The 17,466-nt window shown below is 42.3% G+C and overlaps 1 protein-coding gene across 4 annotated transcripts in view; it reads left to right on the forward strand.

Moving 5' to 3' along the window:
* Positions 1-17,466, forward strand: part of LOC126985746 (uncharacterized) — a 26,050-nt gene continuing 8,584 nt past the window's right edge. For 3 of the 4 annotated variants that reach the window (XM_050840988.1, XM_050840990.1, XM_050840991.1), the window contains exons 1-10: positions 2,812-2,928; positions 4,434-4,581; positions 6,802-6,919; positions 7,951-8,168; positions 9,550-9,727; positions 10,789-11,023; positions 11,483-11,730; positions 13,016-14,482; positions 16,029-16,238; positions 17,194-17,318. In XM_050840988.1, the coding sequence (XP_050696945.1) occupies positions 4,454-4,581; positions 6,802-6,919; positions 7,951-8,168; positions 9,550-9,727; positions 10,789-11,023; positions 11,483-11,730; positions 13,016-14,482; positions 16,029-16,238; positions 17,194-17,318 (2,927 nt within the window). In that variant the 5' untranslated portion in view covers positions 2,812-2,928; positions 4,434-4,453. Of the gene's footprint in view, positions 126-2,811; positions 2,929-4,433; positions 4,582-6,801; positions 6,920-7,950; positions 8,169-9,549; positions 9,728-10,788; positions 11,024-11,482; positions 11,731-13,015; positions 14,483-16,028; positions 16,239-17,193; positions 17,319-17,466 lie in introns of those variants that run through there. The other variant, XM_050840989.1, reaches the window with a different exon arrangement.

Raw genomic sequence — 17,466 nt, forward strand, 5'->3', positions numbered from 1 at the left:
CCCTTGAGCAAGGGGGATGGGGTGTGTGGTGTGTGAGGTCCTGGCAGTACCCAGAGATAGACAATAATGAACACTTTCTCACGTCGGGAGGGGCGAAAGCGAGTCCAACACGTGATCAGGCCGTGGTGAGTTACCTGTCTTATTGCCTCAAAGTGACCTGATAACGTGAGGTGGTGGTGGTGATGATGGTGGTGGTGGTGGTGGTGATGGTGGTGGTAGTAATGTTTGTACCATGTATTTTTTATCTATTTGTTTTTCGCTTAAATTTGATAATATTACCAAGATGTTTTTTTTTACCCCTTTCTATAACTTTAATTCTCTCTCTCTCTCTCTCTCTCTCTCTCTCTCTCTCTCTCTCTCTCTCTCTCTCTCTCTCTCTCTCTCTCTCTCTCTCTCTCTCTCTCTCTCTGTAATTCATTTTAAGTTTTGTCGTATATAATATATTTGTTTCTCTAATTTCATGTGTGTGTGTGTGTGTGTGTGTGTGTGTGTGTGTGTGTGTGTGTGTGTGTGTGTGTGATATACTGTTCAAATTTGCCATATTCATTTTTAAGACGTAAGTTATATTGATGCATGATTCTGTTGTATCGAAACTTTTTGTGCATGTAGCCTTGAATTTTCTCATATATAGATTAATTTATCTTTTTATATATTTTAATTTTCCTTTTTTTTAATTTCCATTAATCTAGACGCCATTGGTACACCTCCGCCTGTCTTTAGAATCTCATAATTAATACTTAAACAACTATTTTCCAAGGCCACGAAGGAGATTAGTCAGCTTTTTATGGGTGTTTTTTCACGTTCATGGTGCATAAGCCTTGTCAAACTATCACTAAGCTCATTAAACTACCCATGGAAATACCCACAACAACCTCTACGAAAGCCTTGTCAAACTATCACTAGACTCATAAAACTACATGGAAATACTAACACAACAACCTCTACGAAAGCCTTGTCAAACTATTACTAGACTCATAAAACTACTCATGGAAATACTAACACAACAACCTCTACGAAAGCCTTGTCAAACTATCACTAGACTCATAAAACTACTCATGGAAATACCCACAACAACCTCTACGAAAGCCTTGTCAAACTATTACTAGACTCATAAAACTACTCATGGAAATACTAACACAACAACCTCTACGAAAGCCTTGTCAAACTATCACTAGACTCATAAAACTACCCATGGAAATACTAACACAACAACCTCTACGAAAGCCTTGTCAAACTATCACTAGACTCATAAAACTACCCATGGAAATACTAACACAACAACCTCTACGAAAGCCTTGTCAAACTATCACTAGACTCATAAAACTACTCGTGGAAATACTAACACAATAACCTCTACGAAAGCCTTATCAAACTATCACTAAACTCAAAAAACTACTCGTGGAAATACCCACAACAACCTCTTCGAAAGCCTTGCTAAATATGGGCATGTGTTAGCTCTGAAACGCTTGGGAATCTTGCTCTTTATCAGTACCTTAATTTTTCTCCCCGTTCTCCTTATTTGATAGTCGACAACCTTCTTTAAATATGTAGCTAATATCTGTTTCACTAAGGGTCTTATTTTAAAACATTCCTTCACCCAACTGCACATATTTGGCAAGGCTTTCGTAGGAGTTGTGGGCATTTCCAGGAGTAGTTTTATGATCCTGGTGGTAGTTTGACCCTTCTTCTGTACCTAGCTCTTTATCTGTAAACCTTTTCTCCCCGTTCTCCTCATCTGATAGTCGAGAACCTTCTTTAAATATGTAGCTAATATCTGTTTCACTAAGGGTCTTATTTTAAAACATTCCGTCACCCAACTGCACATATTTGGCAAGGCTTTCGTAGGAGTTGTGGGCATTTCCAGGAGTAGTTTTATGACCCTGGTGGTAGTTTGACTCCTTTTCTGTACCTTGAACCTAAAAAAACACTCTTTAGACCCTGATTGACCCCCTCTTTGACCTTTAGAAATAGCTGATGTGAGAAACGAAAGGCCTAAGTTTCCCCGAGTATCCCCTGACGTTGATATTGGTGGCGCTTAGATTCGTGTGCCTGGCTTCGAATCAGCGGTACCGGGTTCGAATTCCAGCTCGGGGAGTCGGCGTGCAACTCACCAACCGTTCCTTCTTTTCGGGCTGTATCAATGGCTTGCTTTGATACTGTAAAAAAATCATACACATTCTGATGGATATGTATATAGTTAATCCCTTGAGCAGACTCCTTTACTTCATCGTGATCCCATTCAGCTCGTATAAACTTTCACAATCTTATGAAACTCGAGCTTGGAGTATACATCATTGATATATTTCCTCCACTCTATCAAGGAGAGTTAATAATAAAAGCGATAATCGGAAAAAAAAAATGATAAAAATAAATGGTTTAGTTTCCCCCACCGTTGCCAGATTATCGTACTCAGAGCCTCGTATTTAAAGGTTTCTGAGCCATATATATTGCCCAAAAACACCAATAATTACCCATTTTAACGATAACTATATATGCAGGCTGTTGGTGGGGTCGAGGAGGCAGATTTTGGGTGGGAAATCGGCAAACATATAGGCTGAGTACGACAATCTGGCAACGTTGGTCCCTCCTTCCTCCCCTCCACGTGACGTCATCGCTCGAACAGCTGATCCATGTGAATTCCTTGAACAACCTCCATTACTGCCATCGTTAATCCCATTCATCCTATATACAGACTTTCGTAATCTTATGAAACTCGAGCTTGGAGTATACGCCATTGATATATTTCCTCCCCTCTGTCAAGGAGTTAATAATAAAAGCGACAATAAGAAAAAAAAGAATAAAATAAAAATGGTTTAGTTCCGCCTTCCTCCCCTCCACGTGACGTCATCGCCCGAACAGCTGATCCATGTAAACAAACCCTGCCCGCAGCACTCCTTCCTTATTTTTCCCTCTTAATGGCCTAGCGAGGTGAGTAAAGTGTCCATTAACCATTAGGAAAGATAATTAAGGGTCTAGAGCACGTGTATGAGGTGTGATATAAGTGTAGGTGAAGTATAAGTAGGGAAAAAAGGGTGTCATATGTTCCTGGGTGGATTTTTTTTGGGTTATTCCTAAATGTCTCAGGCTTCGATTATGACTGTTTCTCAAGGCCACAGAGGAGGTTAATAGTTTTTTGTGGGTTAATTTCCCGTTCATGGTGTAGATATTGTGTAAAACTATCACTGGGATCACTAAACGGCTTACGGTCATTTCGCCCACAAGACTTTTCGCCCATATGTAAGAGTCAATTCGCCCACATGGAAGAGTCAATTCACCCACACGTTCCATGTCACGTCCCCACTGTTGGAGTAGTTATATACCATGTAATTGGCGTGTAGTTCGAGAGGCCACCACCAGGGCAGTGCAGCAGTAGAAGGATTGATATTTCTAAGCTGGATGGGGACACGCCCCCCAAAAACTGCAGCTGATGATTTTCATTAAGATGGTTGGCTAATATGACATCACGAGATGGCACGGATGACTATTAAGTTTCAATGCCCAGTCAATAACATCAATCCAAACAAAACACCCAAAAGAACAACCAAACCACGCGGCAAATTCGTTCCTTCCTTCCTTTCTTCTTTCTTTTCTGCTTTCCTTCCTTCCTTTCTCCTTTCCTTTCTTTCCTTCCTTCTCCCCTTTCTGCTTTCCTTTCTTTCCTTCTTTCTCCCCCTTCTGCTTTTCTTTCCTTCGTTCCTTCCTTCCTTTCTTCTTTCTTTTCTGCTTTCCTTCCTTCCTTTCTCCTTTCCTTTCTTTCCTTCCTTCTCCCCTTTCTGCTTTCCCTTCCTTTCTTCCTTCTTCCCCTTTCTGCTTTTCTTTCCTTCTTTCCTTCCTTCTTTTCTTCTTTCTTTTCTGCTTTCCTTCCTTTCTAGTTTCCTTTCTTTCCTTCCTTCTCCCCTTTCTGCTTTCCTTTCTTTCCTTCCTTCTCCCCCTTCTGCTTTTCTTTCCTTCTTTCCTTCCTTCCTTTCTTCTTTCTTTTCTGCTTTCCTTCCTTCCTTTCTCCTTTCCTTTCTTTCCTTCCTTCTCCCCTTTCTGGTTTTCTTTCCTTCCTCCCTTCCTTCCTTCCTACTTGACTTTCTTATCTCCCTCTTACCATCCTTCCTTCCTTCCTTTTCTCTTCCTTCATTCTTTTCTCTCACTTTCTTTGCTCCTTCTGCCTCTCCTCTTTCCATCCTTCCATTTCCTTTCCTTTTTTCCTTCCTTCTTCCTTCCTCATATCCTTTCCCTTTTCCCTTCCTCCTATTCATCATTCCTTCTTCCATCCTTCCTTCTATACTTTCTTCCTTTTCTTCCACCCTTCCTACCTTTCTCTCATTCTTGTCTTTCTTTTTCCCTCCATCCTTCCCTCCTTTCATCCTTTCTGCTGTCATTTTTGTTTTCCTTTCTTCCATCTCTCTTCCTCCCGTCCTTTCATTCCTTTACTCCTTCCACAGACTGACAGGAGTGCGACGCGATGGACCGACAGAAAGCCAAGATCCTTCACGACCTCCTCAAGTCCTCCTCCACGGACAAGACCTGCCGTGGCCTCCGGGAGATCAAGAAGAGGCTGCTCACCAGTCCCGACAACCTCCCTGTCTTCCGGTGAGTCTCGGAAACACACACTTTTACTGTTTATTTTTGCATGCAGTTTGTTTTTGTTTGGGGAGCTTCGTGGTGCAGTGGTTAGCACACTCGGCTCACAACCAAGAGAGCCCCGGTTCGATTTCTGGGCGGAGTGGAAAAATTTGGGCGGCTTTTCCGATACCCTATGCCCCTGTCCACCCAGCAGTGAATGGGTACAAGGTATTAATCGGGGGTTGTGTCCCGTCACCTAGGATCTGTTCCCTTCTCCTATAATTACATCCCCTCCTGTCTCTCTCCGGCATATGACCACAGATGTTGCACCGACTTAACAAAACTTCCCAACTTTCTGTTTTTGTTTTTATTGTTTATTGATATGTGACAGCTGCAACGGGTTAAGAAACTTAGAAGTGTACCAACAGCAATAAAATAACTCCTAATGACGGTGTTTGAAAATTCTTTATTCTTAAGCCGCAGAAGTGATACCGTACCTAGTTAAGAAGCAAAAGTTAGTAGTAATAGAGCAACAGCATTAACCCGGTAGCTGCGGGGATCATGTTTCTTACAGGCCCCTCTTAGCGAAGAAAATGAGAAAAAATTATCACTCACGCAAACCATAATATATATCAACGCATTTGTGATCAGTTTATGCATCATCTATTTTTAGGGGTTTATATCATGGGAAAAATTTGGCCTGTTGCTGGCACACGGTAAAGCCACAAATTTGGCCCGTCACTGCTACACGGTAAAGCCACAAATTTGGCCCGTCACTGCTACACGGTAAAGCCACAAATTTGGCCCGTCGCTGCTACACGGTAAAGCCACAAATTTGGCCCGTCACTGCTACACGGTAAAGCCACAAATTTGGCCCGTCGCTGCTTCATGGTAAAGCCACAAATTTAGCCCGTCGCTGCTTCATGGTAAAGCCACAAATTTGCCCCGTCGCTGCTACACGGTAAAGCCACAAATTTGGCCCGTCGCTACTACACGGTAAAGCCACAAATTTGGCCCGTCGCTGCTACACGGTAAAGCCACAAATTTGGCCCGTCGCTGCTACACGGTAAAGCCACAAATTTGGCCCGTCGCTGCTTCACGGTAAAGCCACAAATTTGGCCCGTCGCTGCTACACGGTAAAGCCACAAATTTGGCCCGTCGCTGCTACCGGGTTAAAGAAAAAAAGCCAAATAAAAGGTATATCAGGACACCTATCTTCTCCCGAAATTGACCTCTCTTTTTGGCCACTCCTCTACTCGATTCAGGAGCAGTAAGTAGCGGTCTTTTTTTTTTTTCATTATTGTTTTTTTTTGTTTTTTTTCACACTTGAACTGTTGCCTCTTCTGTAAAAAAAAAAAAAGATAGATAAGTATGGATAAGATAAAAGAAAATAAGCCAAATAAAATGAATATGTGAAGATAGACAGAGATAAGATGAAAAAAGAAAGCTAAAGAAAATTAAAGATAAGATAAGGAAGAGTAAGGTAAAGAAAAGTAAAGAGTGAAAAGTTAAATATGATAAAGTAATGATAAAGTAAAGAAAAGAAAGCCTAATAAAAGTAAATAAAGATAAGGAAAAGTAAGGCAAAGGAAAGAAAGCTAAAAATAAGAAAATAAAGGAAATATAAATAAATAAAGATAAGTAAGAATAATGTAAAGAAAGTTAAAAATAAGTAAATAAAGTTAATAAAAATAAATAAAGATAAGTTACTAAGAATAAGATAAAGGAAAGAAAGTAAAAAATAAGAAAATAAAGGAAATAAAAATAAATAAAGATAAGTTACTAAGAATAAGATTAAGGAAAGAAAGTTAAATATAAGAAAATAAAATAAATAAAGATAAGTTACTAAGAATAAGATAAAGGAAATAAAGTTAAAAATAAGAAAATAAAGCAAATAAAAATAAATAAAGATAAGTTACTAAAATAAGATAAAGGAAAGAAAGTTAAAAATAAGTAAATAAAGTAAATAAAAATAAATAAAGATAAATAAGAGTAAGGCATAGGAAAGAAAGTTAAAAATAAGTAAATAAAGTAAATAAAAATAAATAAAGATAAGCAAGAGTAAGATAAAGAAAGTTCAAAATAAGTAAATAAAAAAACCCCCAGTAACAAAAAGGAAAAGAAACTAAAAAACAAACAAAATAAAGATAAACAACACCAAATAAAGATGACAAATAATCAAAATAAAAGTAATACAGTAGAGTAAATTAAGTAGTAAAGTAACCAGATATCCTTCGCCTCCTGCAGGACTCTGGGGCTCATACCACAGACCCTCAAGTTGATCCAGCGTCCCAACGAAGACATCCTGAACGGCGCGCTGAGTATCCTGAGCAGCTGCTGTACCGATGAGGATGCGCGAAATGAGGTGAGGGCCGAGGGCTGACCTGGTAATGGGGGGAAGGGGGTGGAGGGAGGGGGGGGGATTTCGACTTATTTTATTTCTTCTTTTACTTCCGTCCTTCCTTCCTACCTTCCTTTTTTTTCATTCATTCCTTTCTTTTTCTTTCTTTTCTCTTTTTTTTTCCTCCCTTCCTTCTTCCTTCCTTCCTTCCTTCCTTCCTTTCTTTCTTTCTTTTCTTCCATTTTTATTCATTCCTTTCTTTTTTTTTGTTATTTCTTTCTTTTTTCTTTTTTTCTTTTTTCCTCCCTTCCCCATTTTCCTTCCTTTCTTTCTTCCTTTCTTTTCCTTCTATTTTATTCATTCCTTTCTTTTTTTGTCATTTTTCTTTTTTTCTTTTTTCCTTCCTCCCTTCCTTCCTCCTTTTTCTTCCCTCCCTGCCTCCTTCTTTCCTTCCTACCTTCCTTCATTTCTTTCTTTTCTTCCTCTTTCATTCATTCATTTATTCATTCCTTTCCTCTTTTTCTTTTTTCATTTTTCCTCCCTCCTTTTTCTTCCCTTCCTGCCTTCCTTCCTTCCTTCCTTCCTTGTTTCTTTCTTTCCAAAAAAAAAAAAGCCCACTAACCTAACCTAACCTAACACCCCACTAACCTAACCTAACTTAACCTAACACCCCACTAACCTAACCTAACCCAACACCCCACTAACCTAACCTAACCTTACCTAACCTTACCTAACACCCCACTAACCTAACCTAACCCAACACCCCACTAACCTAACCTAACCTTACCTAACCTAACCTTACCTAACACCCCACTAACCTAACCTAACCTAACACCCCACTAACCTAACCTAACCTAACACTCCACTAACCTAACCTAACCTTACCTAACCTAACACCCCACTAACCTAACCTTACCTAACACCCCACTAACCTAACCTAACCTAACACCCCACTAACTTAACCTAACCTTACCTAACCTAACACCCCACTAACCTAACCTTACCTAACACCCCACTAACCTAACCTAACCTAACCTAATATCCCTCCCTCTCAGGTGTTCAGTGTCGGGGGTGTCACGCATCTCCTCAACGTGCTAAAATGCGCCAAGCTCGAGCCTCTGCAGCTTCGGGCATGTCGGACGCTCGCCAACCAGGCCCAGCACAAACAAAGCTGTGCCATGCTAGTGCGTCTGAGGGCCGTGGAGCTGGTGTTGGAGGTGCTCGAGGGGTGTCAGGAGGAGGAGACGAAGGTGGCCGGCATTAGGGCACTGAGGTATGTGAAGGGGTGTGGGGTTGTGGGTGTGTGTGTGTGTGTGGGGGTGGGTTGGTTCGAGAGGGATGTGATGTTTTATTTATACTTATTTATTTGTTTATTTGTGTGTGTGTGTGTGTGTTTTGGGGGAGGTTCAAGTGGGGTGGGATGTTTTATTTATACTTATTTGTTTATTTGTGTGTGTGTGTGTGTGTGTGTGTTTTGGGGAGGTTCAAGTGGGGTGGGATGTTTTATTTATACTTATTTATTTGTTTATTTGTGTGTGTGTGTGTGTGTGTGTGTGTGTGTTTTAGGGGAGGTTCAAGTGGGGTGGGATGTTTTATTTATACTTATTTATTTGTTTATTTGTGTGTGTGTGTGTGTGTGTGTGTGTGTGTATGTGTTTTGGGGGAGGTTCAAGTGGGGTGGGATGTTTTATTTATACTTATTTGTTTATTTGTGTGTGTGTGTGTGTGTGTGTGTGTGTGTGTGTGTGTGTGTTTTGGGGGAGGTTCAAGTGGGGTGGGATGTTTTATTTATACTTATTTGTTTATTTGTGTGTGTGTGTGTTTTGGTTTGTTCATATAGCGATGTCGTTTGCCCTCCTTCCCTTTCTCCTGCATTCCCTCCTTCCCTTCCTCTCCCTGACTCATCATCATCCTCATCATCATCATCGTTTAACGTCCATTTACTCCCTATGGTGGGGTTGGACGGGATATGAGCCTCCTCCACTCTTGCCGGTCCACAGCCATTTCTTTCGTGATGTTCAGCCTCCTCATATCTTCCTCCACCACCTTTCTCCACGTCTTCCTTGGCCTTCCTGGTGGTCTTCTGCTCTCTACCTCAAAGTTCAGTGCTCGTCTCAAGATGGGTTCTTCTCCTCTCCTCTCCCGGACTCCCTTCCACATTCATTCATTCATTCATTCACTCAGTATCCCTCTCAAGATGGGTTCTTCTCCTCTCCTCTCCCGGACTCCCTTCCACATTCATTCATTCATTCATTCACTCAGTATCCCTCTTTCCCTCCCTCATTCATTCATTCATTTGTGTTTGAATTCGCTTGTGTATGGTATTTCTATTTGTGTTTCTTCTTTGTTTGTTTTTCTGTTTTGATGTCTTTCTGTGTGTGTGTGTGTGTGTGTGTGTGTGTGTGTGTGTGTGTTGTGTCTCTCTCTCTCTCTCTCTCTCTCTCTCTCTCTCTCTCTCTCTCTCTCTCTCTCTCTCTCTCTCTCTCTCTCTCTCTCTCTCTCTCTCTCTCTCTCTCTCTCTCTCTCTCTCTCTCTGTCTCTTACACACATATCTCCCCACTCCTCACACACACTTTCTCACACACATACACCCACCCCCACACACACATTTCCCCTTCAATAAACTCCCTCTCCCCCCCTTCCCCCACCCCCAGGCTCTTTGCTAACTGCGGGGAACACTGCCAGAAGATCGTCACCAGCAAGGGCATTCTCCGCATCTGCTCCGCCGGTTTTGGTCTGCCCGGCTCCACCGTTAGCCCCAGTCTTGCCCGGGCCACGGTGAAAGCCATCGCCCACTTCTCCAGGATATCCCACCCGTCATGCATCAGTCAGGTCAGTGGAGGAACTGTGATATGAGGGATTATTGTATGTTATTAACTCATGCATTCTTACTCCCATATACCCACACTCATTCACTCACAGTCATTCACTCACAGCCTCCTTTCCTTTCTCCTTCATTCCCTTGATATGATATGGGTGAGTATTGTATGTTATTCATTTATTCATCCTTACACCCATATACCCTCACTCATTCACTAATTTTCATTCACTCACATCCTCCTTTCCTTTCTCCTTCATTCCCTTGATATGATATGGGTGAGTATTGTATGTTATTCATTTATTCATCCTTACACCCATATAGTACTACCCACACTCACTCACTCACTCACTCACACTTTCATTCACTCATTCTTGCACTCGCTCACTCACGTCCTCCTTCCCTTTCTCCATCATTGCCTCCTTCCCTTCCTCCCTTCCTCCTTTTTCTCCTCTCCCTGCCTCCTTCCTTCCTACCTTCCTTCCTTTCTTTTTCTTTTTTTTCCTTTGTCATTCATTCCTTTCTCTTTCTTTCTTTTCTCTTTCTTTTCTCTTTTTTCTTTTTCCCTCCCTTCCTTCCTCCCTCCTTTTTCTTCCCTCCCTGTCTCCTTGCTTCCTTCTTTCATTCACTCATCTAATATCCTTCCCTCCCTCCCTCCCCCCCTCATTCATCCATCCACTCTCTCCTTCTCCATTCATTAATTTACCCACTCCCTCCCTCCTTTCCCCCCTTCCATACTCCCTCTCTCACCCCCACACTCCTTCCCCCCGTTACCCCCTCTCTCCCTCACACACAGGTCGGAATTATAAGACTTTCGCTTCTCACATCAACTATTTCTAAAGGTCAAAGAGGGGGTCAGTCGAGTTCTAATGAGTGTTTCTTTAGGTTCACGGTACAGAGGAGGGGTCAAACTACCACCAGGGTCATAAAACTACTCCTGGAAATGCCCACAACTCCTACGAAAGCCTTGTCAAATAGGTGTTCTTGGGCGGTGAAATGTCTTGCAATACGACCCACAAATTCACTCTCATTCCTGCCTTTCCTCACGGACTCATTCTCTCCCTCCCTCGCACAGATCATGGAGGGTACGGACAACATGATACTGGTCTCCAAGATGTGTGACTCGGCGGACCAGGAGACGTATGAGTGTGTCCTGCGTACCATTCTCAACACCGTGCACTCCTGTTTCACGCCCTCCCCCCCCCAAAAGCGCGACGCCCTCGATGCCAAGGTGCTGGACCGGCTCTGCACCGCCACCGCTCCGTCGATCATCGTGGCGGAGTTGCAGAATCGGCGGGTGATGGCGATTGGTTAGTTTGGGGTGCGGTTGATTTTGTTTATTATTATTTTTTTTACAGGTAAGGAAACATCTCAAGGACAACAAAAAAAGATGTAAAAAAAAAAAAAGGCCCGCTAATCGCTGTTCCCACAAAGACAAAATTAGTTAGTGGCCAAAAGAGAGGTCAGTTCTGGGAGTAGATAGTTAGGTCTTCCTCTCTCTCTCTCTCTCTCTCTCTCTCTCACTCTCACTCTCACTCTCACTCTCTCTCTCTCTCTCTTGCACTCTCTAACATGAAATACGAAACAGCTAAAATCCATCTATCCCCATTTCACATGCTCTTTAAAACCCTCTAATGCATTTACACACAAAAGACAAAACCACTGAAAACCACCACTACCTTTTATATTTACATCTTATTTACATACAGCTAAAAATCACCACCATTACCTTTATTTACATCTCACTTGGGTTCGTCTCACGCCCACAGAGGATGAGAAGCTGATCCTGGCGCTGTGTAAGTTCTGCGAGGGGTCCAGCGAATGCAACAACCTCGCCTTCGGGTCCTTCTCTGAGCCCCCGACGTTCCTGGGCCGGGCGTGGATGCAGCTGATAGACTGTGGGGGCGTCGCTCTCCTCGTCAGCCTCCTCCTGGCCCACCGGAACCACCCCAGACTCCGCCCAGCTCTCCTCCGCGCGATGCTTGGTGTTGAACATAATTATTCTTACAGAGATACGGTAAGATGTCTTTTTTTTTTTTTTTTTTTTTTTTTGTGTGTGTGTGTGTGTGTGTGTGTGTGTGTGTGTGTGTGTTTTTCTTAGCAAAACAAACTCCATTTCCAAACCATATTTTCCCTATTTGGCAGTGGAGGGTCAGGTCAGGTTCGGCTAGATTCAGTTAGGTTAGGTTAGGTAAAAAAAAAGTTAGGTTAGGTTAGATTAGGTGGAAAAAAAGTTAGGTTTGGTTAGGTTAAAGAAAAGTTAGGTTAGATTAGGTAGGAAAAAAGTCAGGTTAGGTTAGGAAAAAGTTAGGTTGGGTTAGATATAAAAAAGTTAGGTTTGGTTAGGTTAGGTTAGGGAAAAGTTGGGTTTAGTTAGATATAAAAAAGTTAGGTTTGGTTAGGTTAGGTTAGGGAAAAGTTAGGTTTGGTTAGGTTAGGTTAGGGATAAGTTAGGTTAGGTTAGGGATAAGTTAGGTTAGGTTAGATATAAAAAAGTTAGGTTTGGTTAGGTTAGGTTAGGGAAAAGTTAGGTTTGGTTAGGTTAGGTTAGGAAAAAGTTTGGTTACGTTAGATATAAAAGAGTTAGGTTTGGTTAGGCTAGGTTAGGGAAAAGTTAGGTTTAGTTAGATATAAAAAAGTTAGGTTTGGTTAGGTTAGGTTAGGGAAAAGTTAGGTTAGGTTAGATATAAAAAAGTTAGGTTTGGTTAGGTTAGGTTAGGGAAAAGTTAGGTTAGGTTAGATATAAAAAAGTTAGGTTTGGTTATTTTAGGTAGAAAAAAAAGTTAGGTTTGGTTAGGTTAAAAAAAAAGTAGGTTAGGTTAGGTAGAAAAAAAATTAGCTTTGGTTAGGTAAGGTTAAGAAAAAGTTAGGCTTGGTTAGGTTAGGTAAAAAAAAAGTTAGGTTTGGTTTGGTTTGGTTAGGTAGAAAAAAAATGAGGTTAGATTTATTTACTAACAACTAACTTCTTTTCAAACCCTTATTTTTCTTTTTCTAACTTCCTTTTCTTTTCTTTTTCTAACTCCTTTTTCTAACTTTCTCTTCTAACTCCTTTTTATAATTCCTTTTTCTAACTCCTTTTTCTAACTTTCTCTTCTAACTCCTTTTTCTAACTTTCTCTTCTAACTCCTTTTTATAATTCCTTTTTCTAACTCCTTTTTCTAACTTTCTCTTCTAACTCCTTTTTCTAACTTTCTCTTCTAACTCCTTTTTCTAACTTTCTCTTCTAACTCCTTTTTCTAACTTTCTCTTCTAACTCCTTTTTATAATTCCTTTTTCTAACTCCTTTCTCTCCCTCTCGGCAGATCCTGAAACACCTGCTGGCCGCCAAACTTCTTCCCCAGTTGGCCGAGCAGTTTGACGAGCTGATGACCAAGTATGTGGAGGTTCGACGCGATCCACAGCCTGGGAAATGCATCCACACCATTAAGACTGAGGAGGAGGAGGCTGGAGGTGGAGGAGAAGGGGAGATAGAAGGAAGGAGAGAAAGTGGTGATGCTGTTAAAGAGGGAAGTGAAGGAAGAGAAGGAGGGAAAGAAGAAGGAGGAGGAGAAGAGAGTGAAGGAAGATCATTAGAGAGCAGAAAAACGGAAGATGACGACCACATAAATAAGATGGACATGGAAGAAGCGGAAGTAAAGAAGGAAGAGGTGGAGGAGGAGGGAAAGAAAATACCAAACGGAGGAGGAGAAGGAAGCGGAGAAACAAGAAAGGAGTCCTACATCCTCACCAAAACATCCATCAGACATCCACATCCGAGGACTAACATCGAGGAAACCAAGGAGTTTTACCCTAGAAAGCCCCAAGTCACCCAACCAACCAACCCTCGAAGCAACCCATTAACCACATCCCCGGAAATTGGGGGCTCGGGCAACCACACTAACCCAACCCAATCTAGTCACTACAACCCGAAAAGCCCCGATAGCGTTTCCTGCTCACCCCGAAGCCAGCAGTCATCCTCGGGTCACGGGTCGCCCTCCTGGTCACCTCCTGTTGTTGGTGATCGCTCAAACCCATCCTCGCCTCCCTTCGTCGGGTCATTTGCGTCTCCGTTTCCTGCGTCCCTTCCGCCGTGGGGTATGGAGACGCTACACGGCTCCTCACGTTCTCCGATCTCCTCCCCACCTCACTCCCCGAGCATAAACTCCCCACAGCGCTCCACCTCCCCGATCCGAGTCCCGTCCGATTGGGAGTACGAGGATGAGGAGGAGGAGAAGGAGACTGATGAGGACGGGAGATTCTCACCTGCTGTTCTTGAGTCGAAATTGAACGAGATTGAGGAAAGTCAGGAAGAAGAGGAGGAGGAGGAGGAGGAGGAGGAGGAGGAGGATATGTCTGCGGAAGAAGGAGAAGAACAGGAAGGCATTGAGAAGAAGGAGGGTGTTGCAGCGGACGTCCAAATCACGGCATTGGAACACAGCATCAACACAACCAGGATAGACAACACGGCATCTCCGCTTTCCGCCAACACCGCCAAACGTGGAAGAGAAACACCATCCACCACAACCACCTCCACCACCACGCAACCGCAGGAGAAGAGAATCAAGCTTGGCGGAGAGGTGGATGAGGGGGTGGAGGTGTCAGGTGAAGTTCCGCCCGATAAGCCAACTGAGAGGAGTGAGGTGGAGGTTGGTGGACTCGATGGGAAGTCGCCGTTCATCAAGCTCAACCAGATCAAGTTTAGGGTGCGGAAGAAGGGACCCGCCCGCCGACAGCTTAGTCTGGGGGCGGGGGAAGGCGGCGTCCAGGGGGGAACGTACTCTCCACTGAAGGTAAGAACACACGAACGCATGCACACACACACACGTAAAAAAAGTACTAAAAAAAAACCCCGATAGATAAATGGATAAATGATGAATAAATGGAAGTAGTAATTAAAATGAATGGATGAATAAGTAGATAGTAAATGAATGTAGAAAGAAAGGAAGAGAAAGAGAGGTAGGCCTATGAAGTAATTTGTTTGTGTTGTGCTTTGTTTCAAGTTTTCCAATATAATTTTTTCCTTTATTAGTTTTATCTATTTTTCATTGTTTTCATTCATTTTCATTTTCAACCAACTAGTATTATTATTTTTTTATTTATTTTATTTTTTTCAAGGGCAATAAAAAGAGCACAAAAAAAAGCCCGCTACTCTTTATTAGTTTTATCCTTTTCATTGTTTTCATTTTAATTTTTTTTTTCTGCCGTATTGGTTTAAACTTTTATTATTTTTTTCACTCCAGTCCCGTGAAACATCTGTATATTATAACTTTTTTTTATTTATCGTTGATGGATATTGAAAACCGTCTATTAATTTGTGTGTTTCATGATTTTTAGTCAAACTTTCAGAAAACAGTTTAATTTTCACTCATTAAGGGAAACCTAACACACAAAATGAGTCCGTTGACCACTAATTCACTTTGGTTACGCTCTCTATCTTTTCAATCATTTTTTTATCTTTTTTCTGCTTTTCCATTCATTTTCATCCACTTTTCTACTTTTTTTCATCCATCTGTGTATAATCTTTTCTTTTCATCATTCATTCACTGACCACTAATTCACTTTGGTTACGCTCTCTATCTTTTCAATCATTTTTTTATCTTCTTTTTTCTGCTTTTCCATTCATTTTCATCCACTTTTCTACTTTTTTTCATCCATCCATCCATCTTTCCTTTCCAGCATTCACTCACTGACCTCTAATTCACTTTGGGTACGCTCTCTATCTTTTCAATCATTTTCTTATCTTCTTTTTTCTACTTCTTCATTCATTTTCATCCACTTTTCTACTTTTTTTCATCCATCTGTGTATAATCTTTCCTCTCCAGCATTCACTCACTGACCTCTAATTCACTTTGGTTACGCTCTCTGTCTTTTCAATCATTTTCTTATCTTCTTTTTTCTACTTCATTCATTTTCATCCACTTTTCTATTTTTTTTCATCCATCTGTGTATAATCTTTCCAGCATTCACTCACTGACCTCTAATTCACTTTGGGTACGCTCTCTGTCTTTTCAATCATTTTCTTATCTTCTTTTTTCTACTTCTTCATTCATTTTCATCCACTTTTCTATTTTTTTTTCATCCATCTGTGTACGTATAATCTTACCGTTCCAGCATCCACTAATTCACTTTGGTTACGCTCTCTATCTTTTCAATCATTCTTTTACCTTCTTTTTCCTACTTTTCCTTTCACTTTCATCCACTTTTCTGTTTTTTTCATCCATCTATGTACGTATAATCTTTCCACCATTCACCCATCAATTCTTCAATCCATGTCTTGCGCTGTACATAATAAAACCCCAAATCACATACACGTACACCTCTGCTCTCCCTCGTAAGGACCAGCCCAAGATCGAGAGCAGTGCGGAGGGCCAGGCAACACAGCAGGAACATCAGCAGCAGCCCCATCAGCAGGAGCAGGGGAGGCGGGGGTCGGCGAGACTTAGCAGGAGTGACAGCGTGTGCTCAGCGCCTGTTTACTCTGAGCTCAGCAAGGAGGAAGCACAGTGTCTTGAGCTTCTGGAGTTGGTGGTGAGGGTGATTGGACAGGTGAGGAAGAAGAAGGAGGAGGAGGAAGAAGAAGGAGGTGGAGGAGGAGTGATGGAGGGTAGGATAAAAGGGAGGAGGAGGAGAATGAGGTGGAAGATAGAAATGAGAGGAGTGTGAGGAAGAAGAGGAAGAGGAATACATAGGAAGAACAGACACCAGAAGACCTGTCTGTCTATGGCGAGGGTGTCTGTTTACTACCGCTACTACTAGTGAGCTACGTGAGGTAGGACAGGACAGAATAGATGAAGGCTCCTCCTCACCCACCTCTCCCTCCGGTAATGTGCCTGCAGGAAATAGTTAGAACACCATGTACGTTTAAGGAAGAAAGGGACATGGAAATTTTACAGTAAAGAGAGAAATAAGAGGAAATTACTACCCTTAACTTATGCTGCTGGTGACCTAAGCTGTGAGGGAAAACAACATGCCCTCAGGTTCAGTCGTGCTGCAGTCCACCCGAAACATATGAAAAAAGGTCAGTAAACAGTGTATGTAGTTGATTCTTAAAGACATTATAAAAGCTAGTATTTAATTGGACTCCTCACGATGGGGTGAGTTTCAGGGGTTACAGGTAGAGGCTTGATCCTCGTTTACCTTTGGTACAGGTGAGAAGGAGTGAGGAAGAGGAGGAAGAGGCAGGAGTTAAACATCAAAAGGAGGAGAGAGAGGGAAGAGAAGTGGAGAAGAGAGAGAAGAGGGAAGAGGTGGATGATCTAGAAAAACAGGAAGGAGGAGGAGGAGAGAGTCACTCTACCTAACCTGACCTTACCTTAATCTACCTCTAACCCTTTCTAACCTTACCCAACCTAACCCTAATCTACCCTGACCTTACTTACCTTACCTCAATCTACTTCTAACCCCTTCTGACCTTATTCAACCTAACCCTAATCTACCCTGACCTTACCTGACCTTACCCTATGCTATTCTAACCCCCCCTTCCCCCCCATTCTCCCCACAGGTCGCCCACGTGAAGGAGGCGATCAAACCAGTGTGTCGGGAGTTTGTGCCGCGCATCGTGACCTATCTCTCCAAGGCGCAAGTCATCCATCGGGCAGCCACGCGGATGCTGGTCACTATTGCCAGGTAAGAGGAGGAGGAGGAGGAGGAGGAGGAGATGCTGGAAGGTAGAAGAGAAGAAGTATGGAGGAGAATAAGGAGGAGGAGGAGGAGGAGGAGGAGGAGGAAGTGGTAGGGTAGGAGAGAAGAGATGAGGAGGAGGAGGAGGAGGAGG

Source organism: Eriocheir sinensis, chromosome 60, assembly GCF_024679095.1.
Source record: "Eriocheir sinensis breed Jianghai 21 chromosome 60, ASM2467909v1, whole genome shotgun sequence".
In the NCBI taxonomy this organism is placed as follows: domain Eukaryota; kingdom Metazoa; phylum Arthropoda; class Malacostraca; order Decapoda; family Varunidae; genus Eriocheir; species Eriocheir sinensis.